The following is a 17,647-nucleotide window of genomic DNA, read 5'->3' as shown; positions in this document are numbered from 1 at the left end:
TTGTGTACAGTTTGGTCTCCTAACTTGAGGAAGGACATTCTTGCTATTGAGGGAGTGCAGCGAAGGTTCACCAGACTGATTCCCGGGATGGCGGGACTGACCTATCAAGAAAGACTGGATCAACTGGGCTTGTATTCACTGGAGTTCAGAAGAATGAGAGGGATCTCATTGAAACGTTTAAAATTCTGACGGGTTTAGACAGGGTATATGCAGGAAGAATGTTCCCAATGTTGGGGAAGTCCAGAACCAGGGGTCACAGTCTAAGGATAAGGGGTAAGCCATTTAGGACCAAGATGAGGAGAAACCTCTTCACCCAGAGAGTGGTGAACCTGTGGAATTCTCTACCACAGAAAGTTGTTGAGGCCAATTCACTAAATATATTCAAAAAGGAGTTAGATGTAGTCCTTACTACTAGGGGGATCAAGAGGTATGGCGAGAAAGCAGGAATGGGGTACTGAAGTTTCATGTTCAGCCATGAACTCATTGAATGGCGGTGCAGGCTCGAAGGGCCGAATGGCCTACTCCTGCACCTATTTTCTATGTTTCTATGTTTCTATTCAATCCATTTTGAAAAAGCATCCACCACCACCAGGAACATTTTACCGAGAAACGGGCCCGTATAGTCGACATGGGTCCTTGATCATGGTCTGGAGGGCCAAGACCACAAACTTAGTGGTGCCTCTCTGGGCGCGTTGCTCAACTGAGCACACACGCTGCATTGCCGTTAACAGGACTCTAAGTCACAGTCGATACCGGGCCACCACACGTGGGATCTGGCTATCGCTTTCATCATTATTATACCTGGGTGTGTGCTGTGGAGATCTGAGATGAACGTCTCCCTGCCCTTTTTGGATAGCACTACGCGGTTACCCCACAACAGGTAGTCTGCCTGAATGGACAGCTCATCCTTTCGCCACTGGAAAGGCTTGATTAGCTCTTGCATTTCAACGGGGATGCTGGCCCAGCTCCCATGCAGTACACAGGTTTCTTACGAGGGCCAGCAGAGGATCTTGACTGGTCCAAGTCCTAATCTGGCGGGCCATGACAGGTGATTTATCATTTTCAAACGCTTCCATGACCATCAACAAGTCTGCGGGCTGCGTCACCATCAACAAGTTTACAGGCTGCGCCATTTCCACCCCCGTGGTGGGTAATGGTAGCCGACTGAGAGCATCCGCACAGTTCTCTAAATATATTCAAAAAGGAGTTAGATGTAGTCCTTACTACTAGGGGGATCAAGGGGTATGGCGAGAAAGCAGGAATGGGGTACTGAAGTTGCGGATGGTATAGTTGTACGCTGATAGCGCGAGTGCCCACCTTTGTATGCGGGCTGAGGCATTCGTATTTATCCCCTTGTTTTCAGCGAACAGTGATATGAGGGGCTTGTGATCAGTTTCCAGCTCAAATTTGAGGCCAAACAGGTACTGATGCATTTTCTTTACCCCGAACACACACGCTAATGCCTCTTTCTCAATCATGCTGTCAGTCCTCTCGGTCTTCGACAAGCTCCTGGAGGCATAGGCAACTTCCCCGCAACGATAGCTTGTTGTAATACACACTCGACGCCGTACAACAATGCATCACATGCTAGCACAAGTCTTTTACACGGGTTATACAATACAAGCAGCTTGTTGGAGCATAAAATGTTTCTGGCTTTCTCAAAAGCAATTACTTGGTTTTTTTCCCCATACCCAGTTCTCACCTTTACGCAATAACACATGGAGGGGCTTAACCCCGGTAGGAAGTTACCAAAATAGTTGAGGAGTCCCAGGAACGACCGCAGCTCCATGATGTTCTGTGGCCTGGGCGCGTTCTTGATAGCCTCTGTCTTGGCATCTGTGGGCCGAATGTTGTCCGCCGCGATCCTTCTCCCCAAAAACTCTACTTCTGTTGCCATGAAGACGCATTTCGACCTCTTCAGCCGCAGCCCTAAGTGATCCAGTCGCTGGAGGACCTCTTCCAGGTTTTATCGGTGCTCGACGGTGTCCCGACCCGTGACCAATATGTCATCCTGAAAAACCACCATGCGTGGTACCGACTTGAGTAGGCTCTCCATGTTTCTCTGGAAGATCGCTGCAGCCGACAGAATTCCAAACGGGTATCTGTTGTAGATGAACAGTCCCTTGTGCGTGTTGATGCAGGTGAGGCCCTTCGAAGACTCCTCCAGCTCCTGCGTCATGTAGTCCGAAGTCAGGTCGAGCTTGGTGAACGTCTTGCCTCCTCCTGCCAGCGTCGCAAATAGGTCGTCTGCCTTAGGTAGTGGGTATTGGTCCTGCAGCGAGAAACGATTAATAGTTACTTTATAATCGCCGCAAATCCTGACCGTGCCATCACTTTTGAGTACTGGAACAATCGGGCCAGCCCACTCACTGAATTCCAGTAGGGAGATGATGCCCTCGCGTTGCAGTCTGTCCAGCTCGATTTCCACTCTCTCCCTCATCATGTGAGGTACTGCTCGCGCCTTGTGGTGAATGGTCGTGCCTCTGGGACCAAGTGGATCCGCACCTTCGCCCCGGAAAAGTTTCCAATGCCTGGCTCAAAAAGGAAAGGAAATTTGTTAAGAACCTGGGTACATGAGGCCTCATCGACACGTGATAATGCTCGGATGTCATTCCAGTTCCAGCGGATTTTGCCCAGCCAGCTCCTTCCAAGCAGTGTGGGGCCATTGTCCGGGACAATCCAGAGTGGCAGTTCGTGCACCGTGCCCTCGTAGGTGACCTTGACCATGGTGCTGCCCAGGACAGTGATGAGCTCTTTGGTGTACGTTCTCAGTTTCGTGTGGATGGGGCTCAGGGCTGGTCTGAGTGCCTTGTTGCACAACAGTTTCTCAAACATCTTTTTACTCATGATGGATTGGTTAGCGCCAGTGTCCAGTTCCATGGCTACGGGTAAGCCATTCAATTTTACATTTAGCATTATAGATGGACATTTCGTCGAAAATGTGTGCACCCCGTGTACTTCAGCATCTGCCTCCTCTCTCTGAGCCTCGAAATTGCTTTGATCCACTATGGACCGATCTTCCTCTGCCACGTAGTGGTTAGCAGGTTTTGCAGAGCTGCAAGCTTGTTGGAGGTGCCCCATTGTTCCACAGCTCTTGCAAACATACCCTTTGAAGCGGCATGAATAGGCTGAATGGAAGCCTCCCCAACGCCTTGCATTCATCCTTTGTTGCGGACTCTGAATCATCTGGGTCACCTGAGGCCTGCTGGCAGTTGCAGACTCGTGGTTTCTGCCCTATACATTTCTGCTCGCAAACACAGTTCCAGTTAATTTATGAACATTGCTAGCACTTGTGTGCTGAGAGATTTGTTTGGTGTTATCACTGGTGGACATAAACGCCTGTGCTATCGCAATGGCTTTACTGAGGGTCAGTGTCTCTGCAGTCAAAAGTTTTCGGAGGATGGTCTCATGGCCAATGCCCAGTACAAAAAGGTCTCTGAGCAGCTGCTCCAGGTAGCCATCAAACTCACATTGTCCTGCAAGTTTTCTTAGCTCGGCGCTGTAGCTCGCCACTTCCTGACCTTCAGATTGCTGGCACGTGAAGAACCGATACCTCGCCATCAGCACGCTCTCCCTTGGGTTAAGATGCTCCCAAATCAGCTCCTCATACGACTTATCTTTGGGTTTCACCGGAGCCAGAAGATCCTTCATGAGGCTGTAGGTCGGTGTCCCACATCGTGAAGAGGACCGCTCTCCTTTTTGCAGCGCTTCCTTCTCTGTTCAGCTCATTGGCTACAAGTGGGAGTTCAGGGGATGCGTTTCCTGGTGGCGGAACATGGGAGTGCATGCTTTACAGATACACAAGTCCATCAGAAAGTTTGACTTGAAACACCCTACTCCCTTCTTTGGCTATGACAATGCCAGCAAGCCATTTGGGACCATGTCCATAGTTGAGTACAAATACAGGGTCATTGACTTCAATATCGCGTGACAAGTTTGAGCGATCATGGTACTTGCTTTGTTGATGCCACCTGTCCTCGACATGATCCTGGAGATCAGGATGGACAAGAGAGAGCCTTGTTTTGGGCGCCCTTTTCATGAACAGCTCGGTTGGGGGAACCCCGGTGGGCGACTGGGGCCTGGTGCGGTAGCTGAGCGGGACTTGGGACAGGCGGGTCTGCAGGGAGCCTTCCGACACACATTTCAAGCTTTGCTTGATGGTTTGGACTGCCCGTTCTGCCTGCCCGTTGGATGCGGGCCTGAACGGGGCAGATGTGATGTGCTTGATCCCATTGCGGGTCATGAATTCCTTGAATTCAGCACTGGTGAAGCATGGCCCATTTTCGCTGACAAGGACATCAGGCAGGCCGTGCATGGTGAACGTGGCTCGTAGACTTTCGATGGTGGCAGTGGAAGTGCTTACAGACATTATTACACACTCAATCCATTTTGAATAAGCATCCACAATGACCAAAAACATTTTGCCGAGAAACGGGCACGCAAAGTCCACGTGGATCCGAGTCCACAGTTTGGAGGGCCATGACCACAAACTTAGCGGTGTCTCCCTGGGTGCACTGCTCAGTTGAGAGCAAGTGTTGCATTGGCGCACGCATGACTCCAAATCTAAATCGATGCCGGGCCACCATACATGGTATCTGACTATAGCTTTCATCATTGCCATGCATGGGTGGGTACTGTGTAGGTCGCGTATGAACGTTTTCCTGCCTTTCTTCGGCAAAAGCACGCAATTGCCCCACAAAAGACAGACTGCCTGTATGGACATTTCACCTTTGCGCCGCTGGAACGGCTTGATCTCTTCACGCATCTCCGCTGGGGTGCTGGACCAGCTCTCGTGGAGGACACAGTTTTTTACAAGGGACAGTAAAGGATCCCAGTGGTGGGCAATGGTAGCTAACTGAGCATCAGTGCAATTTTCTCTGCCTGGTCTGTGGCGGATTACATAGTTATATGCAGACAGCATAAGCGCCCATCTTTGGATGCGAGCAGAGGCATTGGTATTAATCCCTTTGCTCTCTGAGAATAGTGATATGAGCAGCTTATGGTCGGTTTCTAACTCAAACTTGAGATCAAACAGATACTGGTACATTTTTTTACCCCGTAAACGCATACCAGAGCTTCTTTTTCAATCATGCTGTAGGCCCTTTCAGCCTTGGACAAACTCCTGGACACATAGGCGACCGGTTGCAATGTTCCCGATTCGTTTGCTTGCTGTAACACACACCCTACCCCGTATGAAGACTAGCACTAATCGTTTACATGGGTTATACAGAACAAGCAGTTTGTTGGAACATAACAGATTTCTGGCTTTCTCAAAAGCAGCCTCTTGTGATTTCCCCCATACCCAGTCATCTCCCTTGTGTAGCAGCACATGTCGGGGTTCTAGCAAGGTGCTTAACCCGGGTAGGAAATTCCCGAAATAATTGAGGAGGCCCAGGAACGACCGCAGCTCTGTCACGTTCCATGGTCTCGGCGTGTTCTTGATGGCCTCTGTCTTGGTGTCGGTGGGTCTGATGCCGTCTGCCGCGATTCATCTCCCTAAGAACTTGACCTCTGGTGCCAGGTAAACACACTTCGAGCGTTTCAACCTGATTCCCATGCCGACTTAGAACCTCTTCCAGTTTCTTCAAGTGTTCGATGGTGTCCCGACCTGTGACCAGTATGTCGTCCTGGAAAACATCTTTCCTCCAGCCAGGGTCACAAATAGGTCGTCTGCCTTGGGTAGCGGGTACTGGTCCTGTAGCGAAAAACAGTTAATCGTTACTTTATAGTCCCCACAAATTCTGACCGTGCCATCACCTTTGAGAACCGGAACAATCGGACTGGCCCACTCGTTGAACTCCACCGGTGCGATGATGCCTTCTTGCTGCAGCCTGTCCAGTTCAATTTCCACTTTCTCTCGCATCATATATGGCACCGCCCGTGCCTTGTGGTAAATGGGTCGTGTACCGGGAACCAAGTGGATCTGCACCTTCGCCCCCGAGAAACTTCCGATGCCTGGCTCAAACAACGACGGGAACTTGCTCAGAACCTGGACACATGAGGCGTCGTCGATGGACGAGAGCGCTCGGATGTCGTCCCAGTTCCAGCAGATTTTTCTCAGCCAGCTTCTGCCGAACAGTGTAGGGCCATCTCCTGGTACAATCCATAGTGAAAGTTCGTGCACTGCACCATCATAGGAGACTTTTACGGCTGTGCTGCCAATTACAGCTCTTTATGTAAGTTCTTAGCTTGGTATGAATGGGGCTAAGCTTGGGCCTGTGTGTCTTGTTGCACCACAGCCTGTCGAAGGCCTTTTTGCTCATGATAGACTGACTCACACCGATGTCCACTTCCATGGATACTGGAGTTCCATCCAGTTCAACTTTTAGCATGATCGGTGGACATTTCGTGGTGAGGGTGTGTACCCCGTACAATTCTGCCTCCTTGGTTCGAGTCTCTAGTTCAGCCTGATCTGCCATGGATCGATCATCCTCTCCAACGTGGTGGTTTGCAGGGTTTGCAGCTCGTCTGCACATTCGCTGGAGGTGTCCCATTGTTCCACAGCCTTTGCACACATAGTGTTTGAAGCGGCATTGATGGGCTTGATGATCACCTCCGCAGCGCCAACAAGGTGTTAACTGCCTCGCATTAACGTTTGATGGCGGACTCTGGGTCATCTGAAGTCATGCAGCTGCAGGCGTGTACATTCTGCCATATGCATTCCTGCCTGAAAACGACGTTACTTTGTATACAGTACTTGCCGAAACCTCTTTGTGCTGCGAAATTTGTTTGGTGTTATCGCTGGTGGACATAAATGCCTGGGCTATCGTTATGGCTTTGGTCAGGTTCGGTGTTTCAACAGTCAATAGTTTGCGAAGGATAACTTCAGGGCCAATGCCAAGCACAAAAAAGTCTCTTAGCATTTGCTCCTGGAATCCATCGAATTCGCAATGTCCTGCAAGGCGCTTTACTTAGTTCGGCGACGTAGCTCACCAATTCCTGGCCTTCAGACCGTTGACATGTGTAAAATCGATACCTTGCCATCAGAACGCTTACCTTCAGATTTAGGTTCTCCTGGACCAGCGTACACAGTTCTTCATACGATTTGGTTGTTGGTTTTACTGGAGCTAGAAGATTCTTCATGAGGCCATAGGTTGTTGCCCCACAGATGGTAAGGAGGATCGCCCTTCGTTTGGCAGTGTTCTCATCCCCTTCCAGCTCGCTGGCCATGAAATATTGGTCGAGTCACTCCACAAAGGCCTCCCAATCGTCCCCTTCTGAGAATTTCTCCAGGATACCAACAGTTCTCTGCATTTTCGCATGATTGTTCGTTATCTTGTCACCAGTTGTTGAGTTCATAATAAAGCAATGCAACTGAGTACTGTAGACAATGAGTAAGTGTGACCTTAGCTCCTTTATTCAAACTCCAGAGTGCTGGTACAGCATGGGAGGCCTGCTTATATACAGTGCTCCCAAGGGATGCTGGGATCCCTTGGGACTCCAACAGGTATGCCCTCTGGTGGCGGTATGATACAGGTTATATAGGATTGCATACATAACACGAAGAACTATGACATGCAGTTAATAATTTGAGTTTGTAGCCCGATTCTTCTCATTATGATTCCTGAACTGAGTTGTGGAGAGATGATAACTGGAAACTAGATACTTCCCCAGAGGAGAAAGGGAGAACCATATGGTGAGTTACTGGCTAACTCTTTAATATTTGTAACAGCCAGAAAGCAAACAGTACTGTCAGAGGCTTGTGAGCAAGTCGTCTGCTTGCTTTGGATATGGTGTGTGGCAATGAGGAAATATAGAAGAGGGTAATGAGAGAAAATTAAAATATAAACTTGCCAAAAAGTGATGATTATTCTTGTAAACAATCAGTAAATGTTAAAATTGAATAGGGTATTGATTTGATTTATACAGTAGATCATTGAAAAACATTACAGAAATCATTTCAAAAGTTATCGATTATTTTTCAATGCCCAAATAATTCATATTTATTTTTTAATCTGTAAAAGAGTTAATTATTTAAATGTCTACAATCAGTTGACCGTGTTTATTTATTTGATCCAAATAAATAAATAAAAACATAAGAAATAGGAGCAGGTGTAGGCTATATGGCCCCTCGAGCCTGCTCCACCATTCAATAAGATCATGGCCCAGAAATTCCTGTAACACCATTCCCGCGGGCAATCTGGTAAAATAAAGAAAAAAAATGCGCACTTACCATTCTCTCCTGCGCCCTCTTGAACTTCCGATTCTGTGATGAAGGTTCCCGGGCAGCGTTTGACGTCACGCCGCCCAGGAACGCAGCACGCGCGAAGCCTGTGACTTCTTCCGGAGTCTGTCCCCGCCCACAGGGGCTGTCAAAAGGAACTCATTTACACAGGCCACACCCCTGATTTTTTTTTACCTTCAGTGCTGCAACTGCTTTAGAGATCACTACAAGGCTTTGAAAGGTGAGATTTTTCAATTATTTTTTAATCTTATAGAATAGTTTAAAGATTGTCTAATTTATTTTAAATATTTTAACCGTTTTAAACACTTTAAAAGTTAATTAAAGCAATATAAAGACTGTTAAAAACTTTTCAAATTATCTTTTAATTAAGTTTATTGTCTAAACTAACCATTGCTTTAATTTTGGGGAGAGTCACCAGTAAACGGGGAGATCGGGGAGGGGCACCAGTAAACGCGGCCAACTTGCAATGATGTTTGCGAGTGAAAGAAGGTCAGAATATTTTCTAAGGTTAAAAATAGAAATAAGGAGCTTCCCCTGATGGCTAAGTTGGTAGATGCTGGACCACACAGACTCAGAAGATCAGAGAATTATACCTGGTCTATGTTAAGTTAGCTGAGGCCAGCAGCAAGCCGGATACACCAGACCAGTATACTACAAACCATTACAGCAAGCTCGAGACACCAGACCAGTATACTACAAAGCATTACAGCAAGCTTGAGACACCAGACCAGTATACTACAAACCATTACAGCAAGCTGGAGACACCAGACCAGTATACTACAAACCATTACAGCATGCTCGAGACACCAGACTAGTATATACTACAAACCATTACAGAAAACACCAGCTACTTTTACGACTGAAATGTTTCCATTCAACACACAGCCTTCAAAGTAGCTATAAAGGAAAATCTCAAACAATCCTTCTATCTACAGTGCTGATGTCAGGCTTTAAAAAGTAAAATTCCTGTAATGTACACTAATTACCTGGTTCCTCCAGCACCTCTGCACACAGAATGCAGGCTGTACGCCTGCTTTATCTCGCGCAGAACTTTCGTGCCCTAATCCTGGGCAGAAGATCTCCAAAAGTCGGAATTTTGCGCAAAAACTCAAGAGTTCTCTAGCACATGGGGAAGACCTGTCAAGCTCCAGCTTGACAGATCGGAAAAGCCGGTTTTCAGCGCATGCTCATTGTGTGCTGAAAACCGACTTTTCCGATGCCTTCTGTAGAAACTGCATACGGGCCCGGGACATCGGAATTTCTATTTCCATGGTTGATCTTCGACCTCAACTCCACTTTCCCGCCCGATTCCCATATCCCCCCGATTCCCTTAGTATCCAAAAATCTCAGCCTTGAATATAGAAACGTACATATAAACATAGAAAATGGGTGCAGGAGTAGGCCATTCGCCCCTTCGAGCCTGCACCACCATTCAATAAGATCATGGCTGATCATTCACCTCAGTACTCCTTTCCTGCCTTCTCTCTATACCCTTTGATCCCTTTAGCCATAAGGGCCATATCCAACTCTCTCTTGAATATATCTAATGAATTGGCTTCAACAACTCTTTACGGAAGAGAATTCCACAGGTTAACAACTCTCTGAGTGAAGAAGTTTCTCCTCATCTCGGTCCTAAATGGCTTACCCCTTATACTTAGACTGTGACCCCTGCTTCTGGACATCCCCAACATCGGGAACATTCTTCCTGCATCTAACCTGTCCAGTCCTGTCAGAATTTTATATGTTTCTATGAGATCCCCTCTCATTCTTCTAAATTCCAGTGAACACAGGCCCAGGTGATCCAGTCTCTCCTCATATGTCAGTCCTGCCATCCCGGGCAGGACTGGTCTGGTGAACCTTCACTGCACTCCCTCAATATCAAGAACGTCCTTCCTCAGATTAGGAAACCAAAACTGAACACAACTGAACCAAGGCCTTGTACAGCTGCAGCAAGACCTCCCTGCTCCTATACTCAAATCCCCTAGCTAAGAAAGCCCACATGCCATTTGTCTTCTTCACCGCCTACTGTACCTGCATGCCAACCTTCAATCACTGAGGTAACATGACACCCAAGTCTCATTGCACCTCCCCTTTTCCTAATCTGCCACCATTCAGATAATATTCTGCCTTCATGTTTTTGCCACCAAAGTGGATAACCTCACATTTATCCACGTTATACTGCATCTGCCATGCATTTGCCCACTCACTTAACCTGTCCAGGTCACCCTGCAGCCTCTTAGCATCCTCCTCACAGCTCACACTGCCACCCAGCTTAGTGTCATCTGCAAGCTTGGAGATATTACTCTCAATTCCTTCTCTAAATCATTGATGTATATTGTAAATAGCTGGGGTCCCAGCACTAGCCCTGTGGCACCCCACTAGTCACTGCCTGCCATTCTGAAAAGGACCCGCTTATCCCGACTCTCTGCTTCCTGTCTGCCAACCAGTTCTCTATCCACGTCAATACATTACCCTCAATACCATGTGCTTTAATTTTGCACACCAATCTCTTGTGTGGGACCTTGTCAAAAGCCTTTTGAAAGTCCAAATACACCACATCCACTGGTTCTCCCTTGTCCACTCTACTAGTTACATCCTCAAAAAATTCTAGAAGATTTGTCAAGCATGATTTCCCTTTCATAAATCCATGCTGACTTGGACCGATCCTGTCACTGCTTTCCAAATGCACTGCTATATCCTCTTTAATAATTGATTCCAATATTTTCCAATATATTCAACGACTGAGCATCCACAGCCCTCTGAGCTTGAGAATAAGTGGAAAAAGAAAATAGAATTCACAGCCTTGAGCTGAAGTAAGATTCACAAGGCTCAAGATTGGCTGTGAAACACCATTGGATATGTTGGATTCAATACATTTCCAATGATGTTTGCCTTTAAAAAAATAAATCCAGATGACAATGAAAAAATGTATGTTGTATTTACTCTTGTATTGAAGATTATGTAATGATTTAATAATGATTAATAATTATAATGTAATCAAGCAGTTTTATGAAAGGTTTTATGAAAGGGAAATCATGTTTGACAAATTTGCTGGAGTTCTTTGAGGGTGTAACGAGCTAGGTGGATAAGGGGGAACCAGTGGATGTGTGTATTTGGATTTCCAGAAGGCATTCGATAAGGTGCCACATAAAAGGTTTCTGCACAAGATAAAAGTTCACGGGGTTGTTGGAGGTAATATATTAGCAAGGATAGAAGATTGGCTAACTCACCGAAAACAGAGAGACGGGATAAATGGGTCATTTTCCAGTTGGCAAATGGTAACTAGTAGGGCGCCACAGGAATCGGTGCTGGGGCCTCAACTATTTACAATCTATATTAATGACTTGGATGAAGGAACCAAATGTAATTTAGCCAAGTTTGCTGATGATACAAAGATGGACGGGAAAGCAAGTTGTGAGGAGGACAGAAAGAATCTTCAAATGGATATGGACAATCTAAGTGAGTGGGCAAACTTTTGGCAGATGGAGTATAATGTGGGAAAGTGTGAGGTTAAATAAAAAAGAAAATTATTATTTAAATGGAGAGAGATTACAAAATGCTGCCGTACAGAAGGACCTGGGGGTCCTTGAGCATGAAACACAAAAAGTGAGTATGCAGGTACAGCAAGTAATCTGGAAGGCAAATGGAATGTTGACCTTTATTGCAAGGGGGGTGGAGTATAAAAGCAGGGAAGTCCTTCTACAACTGTACAGGGTATTGGTGAGACCACACCTAGAGTACTGCGTACAGTTTTGATCTCCTTATTTAAGGAGGAATATACTTGCATTGGAGGCAGTTCAGAGAAGGTTCACCAGGTTGATTCCTGAAATGAAGGGGTTGACTTATGAAGAAAGGTTGAGCAGATTGGGTCTATTGGAGTTTAGAAGAATGAGAGGTGATCGTATTGAAACATATGATACTGAGGGGGGCTCGACAAGGTAGATGCAGAGAAGATGTTTCCATTCATGGGGGAATCTAGAACTAGAACTAGGGGGCATAGTTTAAGAATAAGTTTAAGAATAAGGGGTCGCCCATTTAGAACTGAGATGAGGAGGAATTTCTTCTCTCAGAGAGTCGGGGTGAGGTTGTGCCAGGGCGAGGTCGGGACGCCGAGGGCCGGGGCGAGGTCGGGCCACTGAGGGCCGGGGCGAGGTTGTGCCGCCGAGGGCCGGGGTGAGGTCAGGCGGCCGAGCACTGGGGCGAGGTCGTGCAGGGGCGAGGTCGGGCAGGAACGAGGTCGGGCCACCAAGGGCTAGGGCAAGGTCGGGCCACCGAGGGCCTTGGCGAGGGCCGGGGCGACATCGGGTCGCCAAGACGAGGGAGTTTGGATTTCGGAACATTTTCTGGTTTCCGGACGACCCTGCCACGGATCGGCCCGGATTCCGGAACATTCTAAATTTCAGAACTCTGGATTTTGGATGCTGAACCTGTATTATATAATGATTATATGATAATTATACCATTTATGTGCAGAGTTTTTGGGCAAGAATCAAAGCTGAATATGAGATGTTTTTGTTGATTCATTTTGTGGTGTGTCCCAGAGTAGAGCATCATTGTGTTGAATTATCGGCAATGAGGTTTGAATGATCATTCAATGATGAATAATATATTGGCAGGTAAAACTGAATTTCTAGTTGTTTCTTTTTTTCATGACTACCATTTACATCTTACATGACTTGAAGGAAAAAGTGCACTTCTGCATTTACAACATTTTAAGAATTACTTTATATTTTGTCTTAATTTAAGTAATGAAAAATTTAGTTGTTAACAATGGTAAAAAAAAATCCTCGATAATCTGTTTCTGATTATGTGCTAAATACATAAAATCACTTTCATCTGGTCAGATTCCCAATATAAGCAAATTGTTATTAAATAACCATATTGATGGACATGATAATTATAATAGTTATTATATATCGGCGAGTTATAAGTGTGTTTTTGTTCCAAATCTACCGCGTGGAAGAATTCCATCTTTTTCTCAAAAGTACTATTTTGGCCCAATTTCTCACTATTTTAATGGTTATCAGGAACAAATTAGATTTGGATTAGTTCCCCGATTTTTGTTGTGTTTCTACTCACTCCTTTTGTTTATGTGAATAGGTTCTTTCAGCTCTAACAAAAAAGCAAATCACATGAGACAAAGAATACGCAGGATTTTGGAATAAATCTTACAGATTGAATTTATTAATGAAAATGTAGTAAATTCTAAAAATGAAGAATCTTTATTTAAGAGTAATTTAAATTCAAAGTGCTGTCCCTAGAATATGGATCATTGAATTATTGGTGTCTGTAAAATTTGATTGTGCGGGATGATGAATTCCTGTGCTGCCTAAAGTTTGAAAGGGTTCTGTAGTGATTAAATGCATGTGCAATATAAACAACTCAAAAAGTGCCTATTACTCTCTCTATTCCTGTGGTGCTGTCACTTAACCCCGCCTTCCTAGTAACATTACAGATATAATATAAATCTATGGAATTTGCAGTCTAAAAACATCAGAGGGATTTTCAGAGATTACAGGACTTATAATGACCACATCTTAGTCCAAGGAGCTGACTCTGGCTTGTAGTTGAATCATGAAACCACCTGTTGATAAAGACTATTTGGTGTCAGTCCCAAAGGTGCTTGTTAGTCTGACCTGGCTATCAAGCCTTCTGTTCATGTGTATGAAGTTTGAACAAAGATCAATGACACTTACCGTGAGCGCAACACATAGCACATGATAAGCAAGTCCTGGTTAGGTGGCAGCTGAGGACATGAGCATGAAGAGTTGGTGAGGAGGGTTATGTGAGCCTGCAGGATGGGTGTCAATGACTTGAGTGTTTCTATCACCTCCACCACTGTGGTGATTTCATTACAGCCACTTCTGCTCACATCTTTTACTTTGGCTCGGATAACTGAAGTAAAAATAAAGAGACACAGTGAAAGCTCAAAGAGGACTCTCAACGGCAAAAAAAAAGTTCATGTCACTAAACTACCTATAGGTTCTCTTCAGGGAATATGACTGAATGTTTGACAATTAATATTTGGGCAGATATTTCATCCATCATTGCCTGCAGCCGGCATCATTGTCAGCTAAAACCTTGTATTAAATTTAACAGTTACCTTTTACATTTGTTTAATTTGCCAACACCTTCAATATGGGTCATTTATCCCAGTGTTTTTGATAATATTTCAATAGTTGTCACAATAATAAACTGCAACAGTTAGCTTTAATTATGATGCTAAATAAATTCAATACCTTACTGTTACATTCTGATTTCACAATAAGCTACTTATGTTGAGCCTTATTTCTACTGTAGTATTTTATTTTAAAATGCATGTGTCTGGGGACTCATAGACTCTGTTAGAACAATCTCCTTTTTACCATAAGTTTGAATTCAGCCCAAACTGATATAGCAATAGCCATCTCTCTTTCTTCGTGTTGCCTATAAGGATAACCTAGTTGAAATGAATTTGAACAAACAAATCCTTTATGGGTTAAAGACCTCAGCTTAAACCTGGCACTAATTGTAACTAATTGGAAATCTAATTTTGAAAAAGCATGAGGATAAATGGTGTGGGAAATCAAAGTTTCACCCTGGTGCAATAGTGTATGTTTTCTAATGTTATGATTAAGATACAACATTGGGAGCTCTGATTTGCACTTAACCCATGTTGTAAGTGGAAGCATTAATGCTGACACTTGAGTGCCGAATGTGAAAAAGTTGATATTTTCATCTTGATAATGAACCCCCCACACCCAAAAAGTACAATCCAGGATATTATTACATAGCAAATTACAGGGGCACTTTTTTCAACTGATCATACTAACCCCGCCACACAATAGTTCTGGTTGAATATAACAATTTTAGATTGATTCTCATCATCATTGGGAGAAAGCATTTAACAAGGTGACCTTCTTCCTTCAGACAAAAATAGACAAAAAGAAACCAAGGGTGCTTGAGAGGTACCCAGTCTAAGACAGTGAATTTTAAACATGCCTGCCAATTAACATCTTGGAGCAAATATCAGTTTCAGGGAGAGATTTCACAGGGCAATGGAAAAGAATACTGCCTGTCGAGGTTACAGAATCCAAGCTATAATCTGTATAATGCTAATTAATTTATAATAAATTAATGTAAAAGTGTAGCAAAAGAGGTTGGAGGATGGAATAATATTTATTTTTTGGATGAGAATATTTTCAAAATGTCCTCAGTTTCTGGGATTATAAAATGGTCTGGGACACCACTGTAATCAATCAGGCAACAGATAGTCGCGACATCCCCAACTGCTGCCAATATTTGAATATAGTTTGCAGTTTTATGTAAAGCTTGGAGCTGTTATTTTAAAATGAAACATGATCAGCGTAGATGCTGTTATCATCAATTTAACAATAAAACGCCACCTGACAATAGATAGCTATCACTTACCATAGTTATAATTCTTTTCCAAGTATGTCTTTAGCGTTGGTTTAATTTTTCTACATTTACAACGATCTGCCAAAACATAAGATAACGTGTTACTGCAAACAATTTTAGGTAAATGGAAAAATGCAAATAATGAAGATTTGAAATAAAAACAAAAAGTGCTGGCAATACATATCTATGAAGAGAAAAGACTGATTCGCAAATGTTTTACAGCAGCAATCTGGGTAGTTTATTTTAAGGGAGTAGGTGGCAATCATTGCCCCCAGTGTTTTTTTACAGTGGTACAGTGAAATAGAGGGGCGTGTTAGTAATATATAATAAACAGACAATTGTAAATCAAGCTATATCCTTTCTAAATCCCAGAAATGTATTGTTTTTCATATTACAAAATGATAGTTGACATTATTGAAGTGCTTAATTCAGATAAGAATAACGATGTAAAAGTGAGGTAGCAGGTGGATTCGCTCAGGACTCATTTCAGAATAGACCCACAATAACAGCGAAAGTGCTTTTTGCTAGTACCCACAAAGAGCCCTGGGACTGTGCCGGAGTGGTGAGCAGCTGTGCATGTCTGTTGAAGTTTACAGCTCCTGCGCTCTCCTCATTGCTCTTACTACCTGACTTTGCTATAATTCATGACTTTTTGGGTTTTTTCCGCTTTTGTTATTACGGACAATAATGTCGGTGGTTTATGTTATCGAACTTCCCAATTGTTACACGCTGAGTACAATGGTTTGCGCTAAGTGGACTGTGGGTAGACTAGACTGTCTTATACTTTTAGATTTGCACTCGAACACAGGACAAGAGAAGCGGTAACTATGTCCGTAGCACTTTGCGCATCTGATATTTGTATTCTAATATTCTGATGGAGGTCGTGGAACACTGCATAACTTTAAAAACATCGCTGGCTCTCTTCCCACTCACCTGAGTTCCAGCTCTTGCAGTCAGAAGCCTCCGAGACCACCATATCTCGGGTGACGTCCATCCACTTGGCATCTGGAAGTTTGAAACAAAAAATACGGTCGTTTCTGGTTGACTTAATCCCACAAACTGCCTTCTCCATTGAATATTAGTAAGTAGATACTAAGTTACGATAAACCCTTAGATCTGCAGGTAGTGATTTCAATCTCAGAACGTCAGAGAAAGTGTTACTACTACATGATTCTTTCTGACTGAAATTAAAAGCATCCCGTTTATCTTTTTACTTGAATTTCATTTGAGAAATGGGAAATCACATATTGATGCGTATTATTATTCTACTGTTGGTGGGCTATGGATGTTCTGCTGTATTTACAAAGTACTTCAGGTAGTAACATGTCTTACCTTCGGGTACATCGGTGACAATTGCCTCGGGAGCGATGCAAACTCCCCGGTCGTAGACAGGTAAGTCATCACATACCAGGCTCTCCGGCCAGCTGTGGTTGTACCTCCTCATAATAGGCTCACAACCATCCCTTGCCCTCTGGCAAACTGACTTACACGGCTTGATAGGGTCGTGAAGAAACTCGAGGGTGCAGATGGGCGCGTACATTGCACAGAGAAAGAAGCGCAGCACTGGACTGCAGTTGGTGTCCACCAATTCCTGGTACTGCTCTATGGCAAGAATGGCATTCTCCTGGGTGCTGTGATGGAGATGGTTGGGCATCCTGGTGATATTCCAGGGCATTGTCTTACACATCGGGATCCTGACACGTTCGCAGGGTGCTCCCTGCACCGAGACTCCTGGACCGAGCCAGAGGCAGACAGCAGCAATTACTGGCAACATCTTGCAAAGTGCGGACCAATTCACCAGCTCCACAGTATGTATACCTTTTTATATAGAAGTTTTAAAAAAAATCACCGGTTCAGATGGGTGGGGATGATAATTCCGTTGCTTGCATTTAAGTCGAGAGACCAATTAAGGGCTACCAATCAAGTTGATAACAAGTAAAAGGAGGTCCTCCTGTCCGATTTCAGCAATCAGGAGCTATTAGGAGATTGACGCAGCAACAGCCGGCCATGGAAATGATGGGACGGCATTGAGCGTGCAATGAATAACATAAATGACGTGTTCTC

General features: G+C 44.5%; 1 protein-coding gene across 1 annotated transcript in view; it reads right to left on the bottom strand.

The window, feature by feature from the left end:
• LOC139273038 (secreted frizzled-related protein 4-like) overlaps nucleotides 1-17,357 on the bottom strand; it is a 60,091-nt gene extending 42,734 nt beyond the window's left edge. Inside the window, exons 1-4 of the mRNA XM_070889331.1 lie at nucleotides 16,916-17,357; nucleotides 16,517-16,588; nucleotides 15,596-15,661; nucleotides 13,882-14,080 (exon numbers count right to left, since the gene is read on the bottom strand). Coding sequence (XP_070745432.1) covers nucleotides 13,882-14,080; nucleotides 15,596-15,661; nucleotides 16,517-16,588; nucleotides 16,916-17,357 — 779 coding nt within the window. The remainder of the gene's footprint in view (nucleotides 1-13,881; nucleotides 14,081-15,595; nucleotides 15,662-16,516; nucleotides 16,589-16,915) is intronic.
• Nucleotides 17,358-17,647: the final 290 nt, after the last annotated feature.

This window comes from Pristiophorus japonicus, chromosome 1 (assembly GCF_044704955.1).
Source record: "Pristiophorus japonicus isolate sPriJap1 chromosome 1, sPriJap1.hap1, whole genome shotgun sequence".
NCBI lineage: Eukaryota > Metazoa > Chordata > Chondrichthyes > Pristiophoridae > Pristiophorus > Pristiophorus japonicus.
Note: the sequence above shows the minus strand (reverse complement) of the source record. Positions and strands in the feature narration are given on the sequence as shown.